The sequence below is a fragment of the Hippocampus bargibanti genome, linkage group LG08 (genome assembly GCF_051943395.1).
Source record: "Hippocampus bargibanti isolate YZ-2025 linkage group LG08, ASM5194339v1, whole genome shotgun sequence".
Classification (NCBI taxonomy): Eukaryota; Metazoa; Chordata; class Actinopteri; order Syngnathiformes; family Syngnathidae; genus Hippocampus; species Hippocampus bargibanti.
In genome coordinates this window covers 8,238,862-8,262,500 of record NC_142741.1, presented here as the reverse complement: position 1 = coordinate 8,262,500, position 23,639 = coordinate 8,238,862, and the positions used below count along the sequence as shown (strand labels likewise).

Below are 23,639 nucleotides of genomic sequence, written 5' to 3'. Positions count from 1 at the left end.
TGGAAGGTGCTTACAAATGAAATGTATTATTATTATTATTATTACTATTACGCCTGTGTAAGCTCTCAGTCGTACTGGAGTGGTCCATCGATGAAAAGGTTTCTTCAGACGTTATCTGTACTTCTTTGAAGGTGTCGGACGTTTTGCTTCTTATCCAAGAAACTTCTTCAGCAAACTAAACTGAATACTGCAGTGGTGAAACACAAACGCGAAATACAAACCGGGAGAAACCGGGTGACTCTTAATAATTTTAATAATAATAATAATAATATCGATGAAAAGGTACCCACAAAATCTCTCAGGAAGTGTGTGAATTTACCAAATCTGGATACATCAGGCACCACAGCAAAACCAAAGAGAGACAAAAGGGTAAATTTCAAAAATTACTTTTACAGAAACTATCACAGCTACTTGTAAACACGGGAAAAATTAGGTATGAGCAGATTTCAAGGGATAATTGGATCAAAATTTGTCAGACAGAGATCTCTCAGAGACAGAAAAGGCGGTAGTAACCAAAGGTGTTTAATTTCTCAGTAACTCCTAAAACTATACCGACAACAGACTACATTACAGCTACTGAATCGGCTATTAAAAATAACAAACTTTCCTATGCAGAGGCTGATGATCTGCGCATTAAAATATCAGCCCTTCTTAGAAGTGCCAAACTACCTCCGTCTAACATAACATTAGAAGAAAGGCGTTAACTACTCGACAAAAAGATACAAATATTACTATTTTGCCAGCAGACAAGGGTAGGTGTACAGGTCTTCTCATCACATCGGATTATGAAGACAAAATAAATAGGTTAATCAGTGATTCTTCCACTTATGAGCAACTAAAAAGGAACGTTTACAATAGATACAAGAAAGAAATGATAGACTGTCTCCAAAAGTTAGAGAAAGGAAAACATAGATAAACAGATCTATTTTAGATTATACCTGGGGGAGGCGACGCCATGCATCGATGGCCTGCCAAAAATACATCAAGAAGGGTTCCCCCTAAGACCTATTGTTTGTAGCATTGACTCCTCTACATACAATGTAGCCAAATATTTAAAGGACAACTGACGTCTCCGGACAAGTTGTGTCCATAATTTGTAAAATGGCTTCAAATGACTTCTATTGAGCGTATTTTACAAAGATTCGCATATAAAGATTCCGCATATAGCTATATTTTACGTTTTAAGACTCGCGCTGAATATTCAGCGCGTCTTGTTTTTGAGTTGGTGACGAGTCCGTACCTGACGTCACTAAAGGGCCGTCCTTGAGCGTAAAAAAGACACATTGTAGCGGTCCTTCCATCACGTCAATTTATTTTGTTGTACCTGTTTGGTCTGGGGACCTCGTGTTGCACACAAAAGCCGCCAGGAGGACAGAAGAGTGCGTCCAAGCTCCATATAAGGAATTTATCAGCCTGTGGAAACGGAGGTGGCCACAGGAGGTCACCATTTTGTGCCTCTTTTTTTGGGTGAGAGATTTTCCCCCAATGTTGCCTCAAAATGGCAAAAATAAATTATTTAATCGATTGCAAACATTTATGCTTTCCTCTTCAGAACTATTTGAATCATATTAATAACTGGATGTGTAACAAGAAAGCATATTCTCCGAATCTGAAGCCATTGTTTTTATTCACTAGCAATGCAAGACGTCTTAGCGTGACGTCACGAACTGGGGGGGGCGGGACTTTCTGAAAATGCCCAATTTGCAGCTCATTTTTTTGCAGATTTTGGACACTTTAAATAAAGTAATTTTTATTGGTGTTTTGCATTTGAGTAAAAATATCATACTGCGTGTTTTGGGTATTTTAGATGCTATAAAACGTTTTTCAGGTGTCAGTTAAAAAACAAAAAAAGTGACGTTGGTTGTCCTTTAAAAACTATCTTAGCTCCGTTGGTTGGTAGAATATCACATAGAGAACACCACAGGGTTTGTAGAGAGGATCAAAGACCGCATATTGGAACCTGAGGAAACATTGGCATCTTACGATGTGACTTCTCTCTTTACATCTCTCCCAACCCCAGAAATTCTACAAAGAAATTCATGATTGTGCGAGGGGCTCACCAGTTTCACCCATAGTGGCTAATCTGTACATGGAAGAGATGGAGAAACAGGCCCTCACATCCTTCCCGGGGACAAAACCTAGACACTGGTTTAGATATGTGGACGAGACTTTTGTCATAATTAAAAAACAAGAAATTCAATCCTTCACAGATCACCTCAACTCGGTATACATCAACATTAAATTTACTCGTGAGGACATTAAAGAGAACCAACTAGCCCAGGGGTGGGCAAACTTTTTGACTCGCGGGCCGCACTGGGTTCTAAAATTTGACAGAGGGGCCGGGCCAGGAGCATTTGGAGGGAGTGTTTGGGCTGGAAATACTAAACCTACAGCATTAAAGGACAACCGACGCCTCCCGACAAGTTATGTCCATAATTTATAAAATCACTTCAAATGACTTTGACTGAGCGTATTTTACAAAGATTCCACAGCATATAGCTATAGTTTACGTTCTAAGACTTGTGCTGTATATTCACTAAGTCTTGTTTTCGAGTTGATGACGATCCCCATGTGACGTCACGTTTGGACCGCCCCTGACCGAGAAAGCGACACACAATGCATTTTGGGTACTTTGTTTGGTCTGAAAACTTCGTGTTGATGGCGAAATTAGAAGGAAAACACATAAATAACGCCATGGTGAATCGTTGTGTGTTGCACCAAGACAACTATTTGATATTCGCTGACGCAAATTCCCAGCTGACAAATCAGCCCATTTCCAACGGAGCTTGGGCGCAATCTTCTGCATTTTCTGGGTGCTACATTGCTGTCATTGGCGGCTCGAATTGATATGGGAGGACTCCTTGAATCAATTGCAAACATTTATGTTTTCCTCTTCATAACTATTTGAATAATATTCATAACTGGATGAGTAACAAGAAAACATCTTCTCCGAATCTGAAGCCGTTGTTTTGATTCTCGAGCAAGGCAAGACGTCTTGGCGTGACATCACGAACAAGGGGGTGGGACCTTCTGAAACTGGCCATTTCCGGATTCATTTTGAAGTCATTTTTATTGGTGTTTTTCATTTAACTAAAAATATCAGCCTGCCTGTTTTGGGTATTATAGATGCTATAAAACGTTTTTATAATGTCAGTGGGAAACACAAAAAAATGGTGCCGGTTGTCCTTTAAATGTAGTGTGTACAAACCTCATAGCACAGTAAGAACCCAATTTATTAACTGTCTTTCAAATGTGAAAAATATCCCTGATCAGTTAATAAATTTGTCTCAAGGAATATGGCGTTTACATACTATTTCGCAGATACTTGGAGGAGGAAATGGAAATAGATTAAAATAACATGCACTGTGATTCATCAAGATTGCGTCTGTTTTTAATAAGTTTTCATTGAAGGGGCAAAGTTAAAGAAATCAACATTTATTGAAAAATGGAATCACTTTCATCATTCAAAACATATTATTCCACAACGAAATATTCAAGCTCAATAATACCTACTTGTGTTAAATTCCGCCAAATCATAGATGGTTTGTCCTGACCGCGCGCTCAACAAACTCCTCACTGACGCCCCCGCCTTCACACGCAAACAATACACGTGTACCGTCGCCGAGCACACAGACATAGGCAACCTGCAGTGAAATTTGCATACTCGGCACGCCAGCCAATCAGAAGCATGCTTCTTTCTTCCGGACTTTCGCAAGCGTTATAAAGTCGTGCAATTGCATATCATTTTCCAAAATAGATGCACAGAACCTCAGCCCAGAAGAAAGATTCAATAGAAGCTAACAACATATGTGACGCTACAAAACGTAAATTTACATTAAACCGTGACTGTAAAGTGTACGTGAGACTCATGAAAGGGGCTGAGTGGCTCGTAGGAAGCAATGCAAACGTTGCATTGTGCACCACAATGACAATCGACTACTGCAGCAAAATCAAGCCATGCGCATTTACCGTAAATTAAGCAAGGTAGCATTTGTAGTAGGTACCATGTTGACAATGTTTTTTAATGTGATTAGTTGTCTCATTGTGCTTCAGGTTGTGAAAGATGGGGCAGGCAACTTCTCAGTTATCTGCCCTGTTGTCCCGCTAACTTTTTGTCATGAGTTTCAGATGCTGTTTTTACTATAATTTGGGCAGGTTCGGCGGGCCGGATTAAAAAGCCTAACGGGCCGTATGTGGCCCGCGGGCCGTAGTTTGCCCATAGCTGAACTAGCCTTTTTGGATTGTAAATTAATTATAAAAGAGGACAGAGCGCTAAAACCAGAAGTCTTTCGGAAGGCTACGCACACTGACCAATACTTACTTTTCAATTTTAACCACCCTTTACAACACAAACTAGGAGTTATCAGAACCCTCCAGCATAGGGCTTAACTAATACAAAGAAGCGTTGAAAGTACAGAAAAGGAGTCAAAACATATCAGGAGAGCACTCACAAACTGTGGGTACCCTCAGTGGTCATTTAACAAATGTCAGAAAGAAAGAATAGGGAATGAAACCAAAATTCTGAAGATACAAAAAGGAGAGGAGTAGCAGTACCTTACATTGCAGGAGTTTCTGAAAAACTACAGAGTCCTTTGGCAACACAAAATTCCTACTTATTTCAAACCGATAAACATTTTAAGGCAAAAATGCACAAAAAAATTAGTGCATCCAAAAGATAGGCTGCCAAACAAAGTATTGTTATTATTACATACACTAAAGTCTCGTTATATCGATATTCAATGGAGTCCGAAAAAATATCGATATAACCGGGACTATCGATATATCCGACCCTGTTTGCATGTAATTTTTTCCGTGCGTGCATAGAAATAGTATCGATATAACCGGGACTATCGATATATCCGATATCGATATAACGAGACTTTACTGTATATATATATATATATATATATATATATATATATATATATATATATATATATACTATATTGTTTTAAACACTGTTCTTTAAACTATCAAAAAAGAGGTTTTATTTTTTGTTTCATTCTACAGTATGCAGTTTTGCATTGTTAAAAAAAAAAAAAAAAAAAAGCTGACTCCATTGTACTTCGCGGATTTCACCTATCGCGGGCTATTTTTGTAACGTATCTCCCGCGATAAACGAGGGTTCACTGCATTTTTTTGCCCTCTTGTACTCTTTTTAAATATTCTGTATTCTTTTAAAAATCTGTATCAAGACATTCAATAATTCATGTGCTCCGAAAACTGACGACCTGACTCCGTTAGTCCCACGCGGCAGTCACACATCGTAGGAAAGAGCAAAGCATTCCTCCTCCGTGTGAGCTGTGCCGCCTGCTCTCGAGCCCAATGATTAGAGCTCTGTAATCAGCGAGAGGCTCTGAAAAGGACGGCGAGCTATCTGGCAGCATTTGGTCCCTCTTCTAGTCTCTCCCTCTGCTCTGGTGTATTTACGTCATGGGCATTTCCCAACCAGGCAGACCAGACAAAGAGAGACTTGAGAGAATAACGAGTGAGAAAAAGCGCCGCAAGAAGTGTACGATAGATCGCTCGGCGCTTTTCAAACAGAGTCTATCATTGTCTCCCCCCGGGTGTGGGGGAGGTGTGGGGGGGGCATCCACAGGTGTGCTTAGGCCCTGCCTGCGACGCCGCAGTCTGCTGCGGACGAGTGAAAGAAACTTACAATATATGTCAGTGCGGATGACAAGGAAATAGATGCTTATCGCTAGTGATTGCTTTAATCCAGGGGTCACCAATGTGGTCCCCGAGGGTCGCGTCATTAGCCCGTTTGGACCTGCAGGAAAAATTGCACCGCCCAGAACTTCAACCGGCAATTTTTTTCAGGGTTTTGCTTTTTTTTAAACTACACTAGGATTTGTGTTAGTCTGACAATGACAATACATACACGAATGAATTAACGGATTGATTAATAAATACAGTAAAGTCTCATTATATCGATATCGGATATATCGATAGTCCCGGTTATATCGGGTTCGGACATTGAGAGGGTGACCTCCTACAAGTACCTGGGTGTTACTCTCAACAATAAACTGGACTGGACAACAAACACGGATGCCCTAATCAAAAAGGGACAGAGTCGCCTCTTCCTCCTCAGGAAACTGAGGTCTTTTGGAGTTCAGGGGTCACTCCTAAAGACTTTCTATGACTCTGTGGTGGCATCAGCCATCCACTATGGCATTGTCTGCTGGTCAGGCAGCATCACCACCCGGGACAGAAAAAGACTGGAGCGCTTTGTCAAGCGGGCCAGTTCTGTCGTGGACTGCTCGCTGGACTCTCTAGAGGAGGTGGGCAACAGACGGACGCTAGCTAAACTAAAAGCTATGACGGACAGCCCCTCCCACCCCCTCCTGCCCATCCTGACAGCTCTGGGTAGCTCCTTTAGCCAGAGACTATTACACCCGTGCTGCAAGAAGGAGAGGTACCGCCGCTCGTTCCTACCGACTGCTGTCAGGCTTCACAATTCCAATGATCACATGTGAAAAAAAAAACAAAACTGGACACTTGTAAATATGGGTTGTTGCCATATATCTAAATGCATTTCTTGATTCTGCACTATGTACAGTCTTGTTTATAGAACGGTTTTTGCACATCTACATTTGCACAGTATACAGTTGACATTTTTATTTTGTTATGCTTAGAATATCTTGTTTTCTATCCTTTCACTGCCACCCCAACCCCATCCCTCTTCAATTGCTGCTGTGGACTGCAAATGTCCCCATTGCGGGACGAATAAAGGTATTCTGATTCTGATTCTGATTCTGATACTATTTCTATGCACGCACGGAGAAAATTACATGCAAACAGGGTCGGATATATCGATAGTCCCGGTTATATCGATATTTTTTCTGACTCCCTTGAATATCGATATAACGAGACTTTATATACTGTATTTATGTTTTTGTGTATTTACTTATTTATTCTCCGTCCCTCGCTCACCCCTCACACCACTGCTATCCTTATCCACAGTCTCGTCACCTCCCGCATCGATTATTGCAACGCACTTCTCTTCGGTATCAACCAGAAATTTCTCCATAAACTCCAACTCGTCCAAAATTCTTCAGCCCGGATCATCACTAGAACCCCCTCCTTTCACCACATCACCCCTGTCCTCCAGCAACTCCACTGGCTACCTGTTAAACATCGTATCGAATTCAAAATACTTCTGTTTACATTTAAAGCAATCCATAACCTTGCCCCTCCCTATCTTTCTGACCTGCTTCAAATCTCTGTTCCCTCTCGGTGCCTCAGATCTTCATCCTCCCTTCACCTCTATGTGCCCTCTGCCCGTCTCACCACGATGGGTTGCAGAGCTTTCAGCCGCTCTGCTCCCACTCTGCAATTCTCTTCCACCCAACATTCGCAATATTGACTCCCTCCCTATTTTCAAGGCTCACCTCAAAACCCACTTGTTTAAAATTGCTTTCAATGTATAGTTCTATCTGCTATTTTATTATGTATCATTTTACTTATGGTTTTATTGTTATGTGCTTTGTTTTATTGTTTTTATTGTATAGTGTCCTTGGGTGTTTTGAAAGGCGCTTGAAATAAAATGTATTATTATTATTATTATTTACTGTATATGAATAAATAAATAAGTAAATATGTAAACCCATGAATAAATAAATACATGAATTAATAAATGAGTAAATATGTAGACCCATGACTAAACAAATAAATAAGTAAATACATAAAAACATAAATACAGTATATAAATATGTAAATACATGAATAAATAAACAAAAAACTAAACACATGAATAAATGAATAAATAAATAAATAAATAAATAAATAAATAAATAAATAAAAATGCATGAATAAATGCATGAATAAATAAATAAGTAAATATGTCGAGACATGGATAAATCAACAAAAACATATAAACAAAAACATAAACAAATAAATGAATGAATAAATAAATAAATATATAAATAAATAAATATGTATACATGAATAAATCAACAAAAACATATACAGAAACAAATAAATACATAAATTAATATATAAATAAATACATAAATGCATAAATAAATGCACAAATAAATACACAAATACTTAAAGTAAATATGAATAAACAAAAACATGAACAAAAAATATAAATACATATGTAAATAAGTATATAAATAAAATAAATAAACATACAAATGAACAAATAAATAAATAAATAAATAAATAAATAAATAAAACATTTTAAAAGTATAATTTTCCATATGGGGGGAACACGCTCCAATGATTTCAACATTTTTAATGAAAGAAGCTCTTTAGAACGACTCGTTGATTCATTGAAATATTTCTACCGGTCACCAGCAAATTTTAATTGGAAATGTGTACGGAAGCATATTTCTGTTTTTCTTTAATTTAAGTTTGCTTAATTTATTCATTGTAGCACATTGAATCATAATTAAATAGAATGTGAAGAATTAAAGTTTGTGCACTGAGATTTTACGCTTTTGTTGTTTAGGCAACACGAGTTGTTTTAAACGAGGATAAAGAATATGTGATATTTTCTCTCACGTCTTGCTACTGTCACGTCCGCTCGAGGAGTGGTGACAGAACTCGACGGATGAAAAAAAGGAAGGGTTTGGATCCGAAATACACGATGGAGAGAGTATAGTCCAATAATGTTTTACTGAGACACGCAGGGCAAAAACAGAAGGTAAGGCAACCGAACAGACGAGCGGGACCAACCTGCGTACTGCTGGGTGACAGGGTAACTAATGAAAGAATACACCGGCGAGGACCGAGCGGGAACGGGTGGCTTTGAAAGCCAGAAGGCACAATCAAACGGATTGGAATCAGGTGAGTGAGCCCGGCGAGCAGGGAGGGGAGGGGCGCGCACCTGACGCCAATTAGGATGTGACAGCTACGCTGTTGCTTTAAGGATTGTAACAATCCGCGATTGGTTTCCGTTGTTGACAGAGTTCGACTTTATGCTCCTTTTGCATGTTCACTCAAACACAAAAACACCAACAAACCCCTTATGGCTTTTGCTCGTTTGGAATGGAATTAATCTCAGCTTCATGACAGGTAACCAGCCACGATACATTCCAGACAAACTTCAGGTGCATTGACGCAACATCCACTCATGTTGTTACACGGTGGGGAACATAGACAACACAATCCAAACCTTCATCCAAATGTCATCGTTATGCTCGCCAGCCAAAACCGAGAATGTGAAGAAATAAGAGTCAACCAAAACTGCACAATGATTAAAAACAAAAACGCAACGAGACGATACAAAGCATCTTGGCACAAACTAGTTTTACTCACTGCTTTGCCCTCGGGCGTTTACTTTGTGTATTGGACTATGAAAAAGTTTGTGTATACTCTTTCACAAGAGTATTAGTGATGATCAATATAATGATGATGATTTACACAAAAAAACAAAGAAAGCATTATATTGTCAAAAGCGCTACACACCAAGTTTTACTGCTGTTACTTTGTGTTGACATGAAAATAAAATGTGTGCAGCTCTTACTCAAGACTGCAGGGATTCAGGCTGGGGAAGAATTCATTGACGCTTCCACTTAGGTCTCTCGCGATCATTAAAAATGATCGGTGCGGAAAAAAATGATTCCTGTGATGCGCGTGCGCTTGTGCAATTTGCAGTGTTACAAAAAAAGCATTGAGAGTTAACGCGCAGACAAATCAGCCCATTTCCAACAGAGCTTGGGCGCCATCTTCTGCATTTTCTGGGTGCTACATTGCTGTCATTGACGGCTCAAATTGATATGGGAGGACTCCTTTAATCGATTGCAAACATTTATGCTTTCCTCTTCAGAACTATTTGAATCATATTCATAACTGGATTAGGAACGAGAAAGAATATTCCCCGAATCTGAAGCCATTATTTTGATTCTCGAGCAAGGCAAGACGTCTTGCCTTGACATCACGAACTGGGGGTGGGACTTTCTGAAAAATCCCTATTCGCAGCTCAATTTGTTGCAGTTTTAGCACACTTTAAGTCATTTTTATTGGTGTTTTGCATTTGACTAAAAATATCAGCCCTAGTGTTTTGGGTATTTTAGATTCTATAAAACGTTTTTCTGATGTCAATTAGGAAATTAAAAAAAATATGTGTCGTTGTCCTTTAAACGTGACGCAACACAACATCGGCAAATTTGGTTTTTGTTATTTTGGACATAATAAACAAGGTTATATCCAGCACAAACTAACACAATCAATATAAATGTGACCGCTCACCTTTTTTTTTTTTTTTTTTTTTTTTTTGCTAAATGTGCCCCATCAGCGCGCAACAGATTCCTTTCGTGCCGACAGTTGTGTGAGACGATGAAAACCGTCGCTTTGCTATGACGTCACCGTACGCTTCTATGTAAATTATTTAAACGTTATATAACACAACATCGGCGACAAAACAAGAAAAGGTTCTTCCCAGCACACATAAACACAATCAGGACAAAAATGCCCCTCCCGTAGATATGCCCCATCAGCTAACGCAAGAATCCATTCGTGCCGGTTGTTATATTACGCGACGAGAACCGTCGCCTTGTTATGAATTCTGCTATACCCTTGATAGAGTGTTTTTATACACATCCGTAAACATCCTATGTTATTTCATGTTTAGTTTAGTCTATATGGATGTATGTAGCTTATTAGATAACTTGTTGGATCAATACGATGCAACAAGTATTCATTTCCAGTCTAATGTTCTCCCAACCCCTTCCCGTTACTGATAGGCTTGTTCGAGATGATGTTATCGCTGCTGTGTGATAAAACTAGGTTAAAGGGGCGGGCTTTGCGCTCTTGGCTTCCCGCTCCGACTAGAGATGTTCTTTTTTTTTATGAGAATAAAGTAGTCTTTTCTGTTCACCATCTATGGTCCCCGCTGGTATTTCATCATAAAACTCTGTTGAACTCCGAAGAGATGCAAGAATTAGAATCCAAGATAAATTGGTGCCGAGAAACCTGTGCCAAGGCTCTCAGGACTCGAGCAAGCGGGGGGTGCCTGCCAGCGTGTGTCTGTTCACAAGAGACCTTTGACGGCGCCTGCTTGTGGATTGTCCACGAGAGACGAAGGGTCCCTTCCTTCGGCGGTGCCTACTTTTGACTGAACACAAGAGCCGAAGGATTCTGCCCTTCGGCGTGGTGGGCTCTCCTCTTCATCCTGTCTTGACCACACGGACGAGTTCACGAGTTTTCAAGGTGGGTGACGCCAGAACGCAGCCATTTTGTTTGAATGTATTGTGGAATTCCTCTGACCAAAAGCTTTTCTTTCACGGTTAATCTGCGCATCTCCGGTGTGTAATCAGATTACAATTGGTCAAGGTGGATCGAGCAAGTAGCCCGCCCGGTGGTGACTCCAACTGTGACTTGGGCAAACCAGCAACATGAAGCACTCATGACCCCCTCTGGGGGGATACAGGCATTGAAACCTGACTTTGCAGATCAATTTGCTTGTGGTAGTGATGGTGTTTCCTCACGTACCAGGAGCAAAGTACGTCGTTCTGAACAATTGTATCTACTTGAACAATTGCACAATATTAAGGTGAATGATGGAAGCGACTGTGAAGTTTTTTTCTGTGGCTAATCCCAATTCTGCCGCCTTGCACGACAGAACTATTTTTGTCTATAGGCCTTGGTGTGACAGTGACGTAGCGTTCAAATGATTAGGTGATTTTGTTGAGAATGCGAAAAGCTGGACTGAGAATTTTGAGGAATTGTGTGCTTCTTATCAGCTAAATGGGCAAGAAACACTGAAGGTTCTCAGGAGATGTCTGGGGCATCATTGGAATCGAGTGAAAGGATGTTATACTGGGAAAACTTCAACGGGACAGAACATGTCATATGAGGAGGTGACATCGCAACGCGTGACACCGCAGTATGGGACAACATCAGAAAATTGTTGAAAAAAATCACCAAACTTTGGCATGATTCAGCAATGTAGACAGCAATGTGGGGAAGATGTAAACACCTTCAGGGGACGCCTTGTTTTCAGAAACCACAGCTGTATTCCTGAATCTGCCGATGAGGACTCCGTATACGTTAACCAATTTAAGCAAAGATTTCTCCAGAATTTGACGCCGGAAATTGGGGATTTCATTCGCAAACATTATGTCCAACACCGATCTGGAAGGTTGGTTGATCTCATGGAGTGGGCTATACATGCCCAAGAAGTGGTGAGAAAAAAGTGGGGAAATGGTGTAGGATCGCCGATGAAACAAGTGATGGCCTATGCCATGGGTGACATAATGGAGGACGTGTTGTACCAAGATCGGGTAAAGAGACGATTGCCGTCCGACGATCGATGCCATAATTGTGGCGGTGCAGGGCATATTGCTCGATACTGCAAAAGAAAAGATACACCGCAAAAGAAATGTGGGAAATCTTACAGACCTCCACCATACAACACACGATATGGTGGAGGACAAAGCACAAAACATTTAGATTGACGTGCGGAACCCCGTTTCTACACTGATGACAACAGTCACGACAGTGGGGAATGGGGATCAATGAAACCAGTTGAAATCTTGGATTTGACAAATGTATTTGCCTTGACTTTGCCAGAAAACGAAAAACCTTATTATTGGCTAAAAATTGGGAAAAAGGATGTCAAATTTCCTTGTGATAGTGGTGCATGCAGATCAGTGTTAAGAGACACCATTCCAGGTGTCACTCCGAGTCAACAACAAATTTCTGTGGTATCAGCAGATGGGAAAGTGACATTGTTACCTATTTCTAAGCCAATAAAAATTTTAGATGAGGGACTAACTCCATACAAGGTCACTATGGTCTTGAGTGGAGATTGTCCTATAAATTTGTTGGGCAGAGACCTTTTACAACAACTACAAATAGCTTTAATACCAACTGAAGAAGGGTACAAACCCAGAAAAGTTAACCTTCTGGAGTCCTTCGTAGTTGACGCTATGGGGGACCCAGTAAAGGTTGATTCATTAGAATGATGACTAATGGCCACTCTAGTGGCTGAGGACTTTCCAGACGTCCCGGCCACCCTTTGGTCATTGGGAAAAACAGATGTGTGCTTACTTAAAACTGCAAAAACAGTTGAAGTATTGCCTAAAATGACTTATCGACCCGGTCTAAAACAATAGCCATTAAAACAGGATGCTATTATTGGCATCACTCCTGTAATACGGGATATGGTGAAGGCTGGTATTTTGATTGAATACCCAACTTGTGAATGTAATATACCGATATTTCCTGTTAAAAAAGTTGAATCTTGGGTTTGGAGAATGGTGCATGATTTGCGACAGATAAATAAATCCACGCAATCGCGTGCTCGGTGTGTGCCAGACCCAAACACATTATTGAACTGTTTAAAACCTGACAAAAAATGGTGTACAGTAATTGATTTGAGCAATGCTTTTTTTTCTCCATTCCGTTGCACAAAAATTCACGTCATTGGTTCGGATTTACATTTAATGAAAAAAAAAAAAATACATATACAAGATTGCCACAAGGGTTTACAGATAGCCCTACAATTTTTTCACAGGAAATGTCTTCATGTATTGCTGATTTTTAACATCCTGAGACTTCTCAGATTCTTTTGTACGTTGACGACATTTTAATTGCTTCATCGACTGAAGACGAGAACAAGACTGTATCAATAGCTTTGTTCCCTTCTTGACAAAAGATGTCCTAGAAAAACAACTTCTTTTTGGCAAAACTGTAACTTATCCAAAGAAGCTTTGTTATCTCATCTCATTTTCCGTACCGCTTATATTTAGCGAATACAGGTAACAAAGCGGGCGGCCCGGTCGTCGAGTGGTTAGCACACCGGCTTCACAGTGCAGAGGTCGCCGGTTCGCGTCCCGGTCCGGCCTCCCTGTGTGGAGTTTGCATGTTCTCCCCGGACCCGCGTGGGTTTTCTCTGGGTCCTCCGGTTTCCTCCCACACTCCAAAAACATGCATGACAGGCAGATTGACCACTCCAAATTGTCCCTAGTTGTGAGTGTGACAGTGACTGTTGTATGTCTTTGTGTGCCCTGCGATTGGCTGACAACCAATTCAGGGTGTCCCCCGTCTCGTGCCCGAAGACAGCTGAGATAGGCTCCAGCAACCCCCGCGGCCCTAATGAGGAATAAGCGGTACGGAAAATGAGATGAGATAACAAAGCTTCTTTGGATAAGTTACAGTTTTGCCAAAAAGAAGTTGTTTTTCTAGGACATCTTTTGTCAAGAAGGGGACGAGAGTTGACAACCAAAAGAAAACGAAACAAGACGAAACAAGACGAAAAAACAGATGATGACGTTTTTGGGACTGTGTAATTATTGCAGAACTTGCATTCCGCATTATGCACAAGTCACTCAACCATTATTGATACTCATATACCAAGACAAAATGTCACTGAAAGACTCTATCCAGTGGACTGAGGAAGGCATCACAGCCTTTACAGAATTGAAAAATTTGATAGCCAATACGAGTGTTTTGGCCTTGCCTGACTATGACAAATCTTTTGTTCAAACAGTTGACTGCAAAGACAAATACAAGACTTCAGTCTTGTTACAAAAACATGGACAAAGGCTATGACCAGTTGCATTTTATTCTAAAAGACTGGATCCAGTGGCTGCAGCTCTTCCAGCGTGTGTTAGAGCGGTGTGTGCCGCAGTGTTGGCAGTTCAGTCATCAGCTGAACTTGTGTTTTTCCATCCCACAACGCTGATGGTACCACACTCGGTTGACTTATTGATTACAGGCACAAAAATGACTTTCTTGTCACCAGCACGAAATTTGTCTATTATGACAACTTTGCTGGAACAACCACACATGACCGTTGAGAGGTGCAATAGCATTAACCCGGCAACACTTGTACCTCGACCTGTTGACGGAGAACCACATTCATGCGTTTACAGAATAAATGAGAACTGCAAACCACGACCAGACTTGAAAGACACACCTTTACCTGACAGCATCCACCTCTATGTTGACGGCTCTGCATCTAGGTCAGATGCAGGGGGTACCTGGGTGGGTTATGCTGTTGTAACCGACGTTGAAATTATTGCTGACGGTTCATTACCAAACACGTATTCAGCGCAAGCAGCGGAAATTGTTGCATTGACTGAAGCGTGTAAATGGGCAGAAGGAAAGACGGTGACGATTTTTACAGACAGCCAATATGCGTTTTCCACAATTCACTGCTTTGCAGCCCAGTGGAACCGCAGGGGAATGACGACATACACCCGGAAGACGGTTGAACATGCAGATTTATTGAGAGGCTTGTTGAAAGCTACCCTCCTTCCAAAAAGTGTGGCTCTATGCAAATGTGCAGTGCACACAAGGGCTAAAAACAGGATGAGCACGGGTAACGTTAGAGCAGATGCAGCCGCCAAAAAGGCTGCTCTGACTGCTTTCAATCTAGTGAGTCACAAGACACATGAATTAGTGCCCATGCAAGTTTTGAAGGATATGCAAGTGTTAGCCACAAAATCCGAAAAAGATCTGTGGCTGGCCGATGGTGCTATGCTAGTTGATGGGTTGCATAAAATAGACAATAAACCATGTTTACCGAGAAAAATGTTTCCTATGGTGGCTCGGTTGAGCCATGGTAGGTCACATGTATCAACAGAAGGGATGGTGTTTATAGCAGGAAAGGTATTCCATTTAAGCAGAGGTTTCAACTCATATGCAAAAAAAAAAACTTGTGTATGAGTTGTTTGATATGCTGTAAACACAATCCGCAGGGTAATATGCGACCAAAAAGAGGAAAATTTCCACAGGGATCACACCCCTTTGAAGTGGTCCACATGGATTTCATTGAACTAAGCACAGGTGGTTCCTATAAATAATGTTTAGTGCTAATTGATTCATTTACCAAATGGGTGGAAATTGTGCCTTCAAAGAAATCGGATGCATTATCCCTTGCTAAAGCATTATGCAAACATTATTCCAGAACATGTGATAATGGGCGAGATTTTAATGATGTAGTAACCAAAATTTCCGAACATTTAGGTATTGCATTAAAGAACCATTGCACATCCACACAGTGCAGGGTTAGTTGAAAGAACGAATGGTATGATTAAAAATTGACTCAGAAAAACCATGGAGACAACAGGCAAACCATGGCCAGAATGTCTGTTTTTGGTTAAATTATATATGAGAATAACGCCCACTAATAACGGCTTAACACCTTTTGACATCTTGCATGGCAGACCTTTCATCCTCCCATTATGGGAAGGTGTGCCCTGGCAAGAGAATGAATCAGATCCAGTTGCTTTGTTGGCAAAATGGTTGTGTGAAATGTTTACAACAAGAGAGCTCCAGTCAGCATGTGTACTGCCGCAGTCCTCTTTGTTCCCTTCACAGGAACAGAGGCTGCGCCCCGGAGACGAGGTGCTGATCAAGGAAATCAAGAGGAAGACCTGGTCTGCACCAAAGTGGGAGGGGACATTCACCGTGCTGATCACAATGCCAACTGCCAGCAAGATCGCTGAAAGAGCCACCTTCCTGCCACTACAGGCTTGCAGGAATTGTTTCGTTTCCCCATAGCGTCCTCGTGAACAAAGCACGACAAGAGGGTAGCGAGTATCCTGGTGGAGGCACCTGACAAAACGGGCCAAAGTCCGGGTGTCATGGACGCGTTATATCAACCGTTTGCAAGAGAAAAACATGACTGGAATCCGTTGTTATCAAACACGCCTCATTCTCATTCTACCTCATTCTGTGACACAACAACGCATGCATTCAAGGTATTCAGAGAGAGAATGGCTAGAGCCGCATATTTGTTCATATCTTTACGTAGACCTGATCAACATTTTCCGGTTCTTCGTAATGCTTCGAGAGGAGAGATCGTTCCAGGTTTAGATACCATTTTGGAACCTGAAAACCAGATTATGACCGAGAGCGGGTTGCGATAACCAGTATGCGTTACGATGTACAGTACAGTTCAAAATTTGGGTTTTATAGACAAGGATAAATGTGTATATGTGCTACCCCTAAACACTAATGTCGCTGCTTTGCCCGTATCTTCACATCTTTGGTGGTTATGCGGTTGGAAAGTATATTCTTTTATTCCTCCGTGACCCTAAGGTTTGTGTGCACCTGTTACTGTAACTGACAATACTTTTCGTTACCAGTCGTCCAGTGCACCATCATGTGAAGAGAAGAGTATCGTTTAAGCCCCATGATTCGATCTGGGGAACTGATGTTCCAGAACAATTCAAACACCATAGCACGGGTAGTAAGGTAATGTTAGCTCTTTTTCCGCAAATTGGAGTGGCAAAAAACATGCTATAAATTGAAACCATTGATTACAGATTTAAAGTGTTTGTAAATGCCATTTTGAAAGTGGATGAAATGCAGAACACTGAAATTGCAGCAATTAGACAAATGGTACTGCAAAATAGAATGATTTTGGACCTTTTGACAGCCCCACAAGGGGGCGTCTGTGCTATGGTGGGTGACACTTTTTGTACCTACATACCCAAAGAAGCGAATTCCATAAACATGACTAATGCTTTGTCTGTTATCAGGGATCTCAGAGATGCTATGGCCAAAGAGCAATGGCTTGATCACCCGTGGAGCTTTGCCATGCTTTTCGGGGGCCCTTGGTATACGACTTTGCTTAGACTGTTCGTGCCTATCGCGATCGTGATTGTACTTATTTTCTTAGTCATTGGTTGCATCATTCCATGCTTACGAGCAATGTTAAATTCTATGATAACTAATTCTCAGGTGAATTACGCAAAGGTTTTGTATGAACAAATGCGTGAAGGGGACCCTGTGTTGTAGCTTGGAATTGTAAACCATGGCCAGAGTGTGGTTGCTCCCGCCAAAACGGAGGGCAGAGAAGGAATTTTCCTCATCAATATTTGATTGAATTGGACTTACCTTTTTTCTCGCAAATGGAGAGTTTGCATATCACAGCAGTAAAGTTATGACAGAGGTTTTTCGCCTTCTCCATGGTATAGAACGGTTCCCTGTGCCGTTATATATGGCGTTCATACATGAAAACCGTTTTGGGAATGTATTAACTGATGTTTAAATTAGAAGTAAAAAGAGTATCAGATAGAATGCTGAGTCTGAAGCGAGAAATTGAAGGCGTGATGTTTAATGTTGTTTGTGGGTATGCCCCACAAGTAGGATGTGAGCTGGCGGAGAAGGAGAAATTTTGGTTGGACTTTGATGAAGTCATACAGAACATCCCGAGAAGTGAGAGGGTTGTAATTGGTGGAGACTTCAATGGACATGTTGGCGCAGGAAACAAAGATGATGAGGAGGGGATGGGCAGGTTTGGACTCCAGATGAGAAACGCTGAAGGACAGATGGTGCTTGACTTTGCTAAGAGAATGGAAATGGCTATTGTGAATACTTTCTTTCAGAAGAGACAGGAACATAGGGTGACCTATAAGAGTGGAGACAGAAGTACACAGGTAGACTACATTTTGTGTCTACGGCGCCATCTAAAGGAAATCAGTGACTGCAAAGTAGTGGTTGGTGAGCGTGTAGCCAGACAGCATAGGTTGGTGGTGTGTAGGATGACGCTGGCAGTGAGGAAGATGAAGAAACCAAAGGCTGAAGTGAGTACAAAATGGTGGAAGTTGAAAAAGGAAGAGTGTTGCATAACATTTAGGAAGGAGGTAAGACAAGCACTCGGTGGGCAAGAGGTCCTTCCAGACGACTGGCAAACTACAGCGAACATAATCAGAGACACAGGTCGGAAAGTACTTGGTGTATCGAGTGGGAGAAAGGTAGATAAGGAGACTTGGTGGTGGAATGGGGAGGTGCAGGAGTGTGTACAGAGAAAGAGTTTAGCAAAGAAGAAGTGGGACACTGAGAGGATGGACGAGAGTAGACAGCAGTACAAGGAGATGCAGCGCACGGTAAAAGTAAAGGTAGCAAAGGCCAAACAAGCGGTATGGTCCCCGCTGGTATTTCATCGGAAAGCTTCGGCGAACCAGAACCAGGAAGAGATACAAGAATTAGAATGTAACACTGTCCATCATAGCTTTTAGTTTAGCTCGCGTCCGTCTGTTGCCCTTTAATTGACTGCAAACATTTATGCTTTCCTCTTCAGAACTATTTGAATCATATTCATAACTGGATGAGGAACAAGAAAGCATCTTCTCCGATTAAATATGTTTTAATATTTTTTACTGAATGTGCCCCATCAGCAAAGACAACAGATTCCATTCGGGCAGGCCGTTGTATTACATGATGAGAACCGTCGCTTGGATATGACGTCATACATTTTCCTCATGGAAATAATTTAAACATGACATAACAGAACTTATGGCAAATTTGGTTTTGATTATTGTTTTGATTATTGTTAGACAAAATAAAAGAGATTGGATTGGATTGGATATGCCTTTATTAGTCTCACAGTGGAGAAATTTACATTTCACAGCAGCAAAGTGATGAAAGGAATGAAAGTAGAAAAACAAGATCATGCACTTTCTGTTTTTTTTTGTGTGCTAAATGTGCCCCATCAGCACACGGAACAGGTTCCAACGCTCTCGTCGACATTGTTGTGACGTCCCAGCGAGTTGATTACAAAACGTTCTCATCACTTTCCAATCCGCCGATGAGAAAAGTCATCCTAAGGAGTGCAAGTTGGCTTCCACTCGGGACAGGACTCAACACGAGCGCCGGGCCATACAAAGATGCCGGGCGCAGTGCACTCGCACCCCTCTTGCAATCCCCCACCCCCGCCCACGCTGACCTTGACCAAGATGGTCAAGTGGGAGGATTCGCTGCAAACGAATCCCAAAAGATTGCGCGTATGTCTCTCGAGTGCGAGCGTAAGTGTTTGAGCAGCAAAAAAATACGAACGACGCGTTCCGAAGGGAAGTTAAGACAAATGCCGATGGACAGAAAAGATCCTTCTGATCTTCTCCGTCCGACAGTCCGTCTGCCTGTCACACACCTTGCCGAGCTCTCAGCCTGCTCGCATTGTTTTATGATGACATATCTACTGCGCCCACAAGGGCCACCTGACATTCCTAACTCTGACCCCCAAACACACGCACACATACAAACACACACACACACACACACACACACACACACACACAACTGCAGGCAAAGAGACGACAGCCATCACCGCCCACTCTCTTTCTTTCTTATTTTCTATTCTCCAAATCCTCAAGTTCTCCATAAAGCCTTTCATCAACTTTAAATCAGCAAGAATAGACAGACAGATAAGCAGAAATAAATGTCAGTGAGTAAGAATTATGGAGAGGAGAGGGAAAAATACACCCAAAATGCATCACAAGTTCCAGGATTTTACTTATCTAATTATTAAAAAAAACTGTCTAAAGAAATCATGAAAAATTGCACACACACACACACACACACACACACACACACACACACACACACACACGCACACGCACACACACACGCACACGCATATATATATATATATATATATATATATATATATATATATATATATATATATATATACAGTAAAGTCTCGTTATATCGATACGCAAGGGAATTCGAAAAAATGTCGATATAACCGGGACTATCGATATATCCGATCCTGTGGGGGGGGGTGCGTAAATGCGGCATCTTTGTTATGGCATGTCATTTCATCATTGGGTTCATGGATTGCGTATCTAACATGTTTTTTGTACAGTAGTGAAGTGAAAAATAAAGTTGTGCATAAAATAAAAACGTCTTTACACTTTTTAATGACTATTTCCTTTCAAAAATGCAACCAACCAATGCTAAATCGTCAAGTTCTATTCACACGAAGCCACGAACGCCAGCATGTACAATCATATGAAAAACAGTGATTGTTGCAAACAATAAAGATATCTGGATGCAACACAATTAAATACTGTACATGGATGAAAAACCAAAACTGCAACGTTTACATAACTTACGTGACGTTCGAGAGTGGCTGAATAGAATGCCGGCGCGCAGCTGTGACGTTACAACAGCTTTTTGACTGACTCAAGAAACACAAAAAGTGATGTTGGTTGCCCTTTAATGCACAGTATGGAATGTACAGTCATTTTCAAAATCATGACGCTTCAGCAGACAAAACAACAAACATTGTTGCAAAAAACGCTTGCATTAATGTAACAGTACATGTACATAACACTGCAATTAGTATGTATGTAAGCTATTTAAAAAAGTCATCAATCTTCTTCTGCTTCCCATTTTTATATTTTAATATGAACACTTCCATCTTGTTTAACGTTTCTAAAAAACCGGATGCATTTTCTACGGATTCAAAGAAAGATCGCGTGTCCGCAACCCCTTGCAACGCTTTTGTCGAAGTTGCAAAAGGTGTGCATTCAGTCGCTTCTTCTTCATCGTCATCAGCATCATCATCATCACGGGAATCTACTGTGGCATACTTGGCTTTGACCTCCGCTGCGATATCCGCATCTGATGAGTTTGGGAATGTCGCAATGTCTTTGTCGACTGCGACATACGATGCAATGTCGGCGACTTTTAGCTTTTCAGCCAACACTGCAAGAGGAATGTTGTCGTCATCCTCTTCGTTAGCTGCAGATGTTTCCTCACTGCACCCTGGATTTTCAAATTTGCAGTGACGGAAGCAGTTCTTGATGGTGTTTTCGGACACCGTGCTCCACGCTTTGGAAATTGCTCTGATGGCATCCAAAACAGTCCATTGTTGAAGACACACGAGCAGCCGTCTGATACACACGAGCTGCCGTCTGAAAATGGCGTCTGCTCGGGAGAGCTGCTCACGTAACAAGACATGTGACCAAGTTGACCAATGGCGCGACGGATATATCGATGTAAACAACAAAAATGGCCGGCGGGGGATGAAAAGGAGCACCGTAATAACCGGATTATCGTAACAACCGGGTATCGTACTAAACGGTACTAATTATACATAAAAAGACTAGAAATGTGCAAGGGAAATGAAAATAATATCGTAATAAGCGGTACTATCGTTATAACCGATATCGATATAACGAGACTTTACTGTATATACACCCACACACATATGTATGTATAGTAGTTGTTGATAGTTAGTTGAGTGGTTAGCACAACGGCTTCACAGTGCAGAGGTCGCCGGTTCGCGGCCCGGTCTGGCCTCCCTGTGTGGAGTTTGCATGTTCTCCCTGGGCCCGCGTGTGTTAATTGTCCCTAGGTGTGAGAGTGACTGTTGTTCGTCTGTGTGTGCCCTGCGATTGCAAAAAAAACTCCGCCTCGTGCCCGAAGACAGATAGGCTCCAGCACCCCCCGCGACCCTAATGAGGAATAAGCGTTACGGAAAATGGATGGATGGATATATATATATATATATATATATATAGAGAGAGAGAGAGAGAGAGAGAGAGAGAGAGAGAGAGAGAGAGAGAGAGAGAGAGAGAGAGAGAGAGACAGAGAGAGAGAGAGAGAGAGAGAGAGAGAGAGAGAGAGAGAGAGAGAGAGAGAGAGAGAGTTCTATACACACACGAGAGAACTCCAGCATGTACATACTGTATGAAAAATAGTGATTATTGCAAGTGATAAAGATATCTGAATACAACACAATTAAATACATGTATGGAAAACAAAAACTGCAACGTTTACATTACTTACGTTGATAAAGTATTATGCGGCCCGTCGAACTCTTTCGCGATGGAGGATTTGCTCCTTGTTGGATTCTCCTCGACAGCCACTATTGCCTTGTACTTTGTCCCGAGGTCACAATTCTTACGTTTCCCCATGGTTGTAATTGGTGTTGAACAATTGTATACTGTATAAGAAGACTACAGTATGTTTCAGATGGTATTGCAGCTGTGCTACACTGTGCAAGACATGAAAGCTGGTCACGTGACCAACGGTGTGACCGATACAGATATCTCTAATGGTGGTACTTTATAGAAACCCTTAAGCAAATATTGATTCAGCTTAAACTGCTTTTGTATCGATATAAGCAGAGCAAAATGGCTGGTGGGAGATGAAAAGCGCACCGTTGTAACCAGATTATCGTAATAACCCGGTATCGTACCAAACGGAACTACAGTAAAGTCTCGTTATATCGATATTCAAGGGAGTCCGAAAAAATATCGATATAACCGGGACTATCGATATATCCGACCCCATTTGCATGTAATTTTCTCCGTGCGTGCATAGAAATAGTATCGATAAAACCGGGACTATCGATATATCCGATATCGATATAACGAGACTTTACTGTAATTATACATAAGAGACTATAAATTTGCCGGGAAATGAAAATAGTATAGTAATATGCTGTACTATACAACTGATATTGATATAACGAGACTTGACTGTATATAGATAGAGATATAGATATATATAGATACATATAGATATATATATATAGATACATATATAAATCTAGAGATAGATCGCTAGATCACGCGATCAAAAATCTTAGTGTACTTACCACCACAATCCGATGATGTTCACCGGGCAAAGCAAGATAAAGAAAAGAGCCAGTTGGGGGCGAGACATGATTGAGCACTGTGGGACTTGCAGCTAATTTTGGGGGAAATGTAAAAAAAAACAAGCAAAAAAAATGAATTCTCCTCCTGTTTTTGTTGTACAGCTAAGTGTCAATCAAGTCAAAGTTCCTCATCCAGCTCCCCCCCTGTCGGCCGCATCTTAATTATGCGCAGCGAAGTCGATCAAGAGGTGACGGAGGCGAAGTCCAAGGGGACCCTCAAACTCTCCATGGTCGATCCCGGTTCGATGCAGGTCCAAATTCCCCGTTGCAGCGAGCCCAAAAA

The 23,639-nt window shown here is 41.3% G+C and overlaps 1 protein-coding gene across 1 annotated transcript in view; it reads right to left on the bottom strand.

The window, feature by feature from the left end:
- wnt6b (wingless-type MMTV integration site family, member 6b) overlaps nucleotides 1-23,364 on the bottom strand; it is a 73,701-nt gene extending 50,337 nt beyond the window's left edge. Inside the window, exon 1 of the mRNA XM_089002288.1 lies at nucleotides 23,297-23,364. Coding sequence (XP_088858414.1) covers nucleotides 23,297-23,364 — 68 coding nt within the window. The remainder of the gene's footprint in view (nucleotides 1-23,296) is intronic.
- Nucleotides 23,365-23,639: the final 275 nt, after the last annotated feature.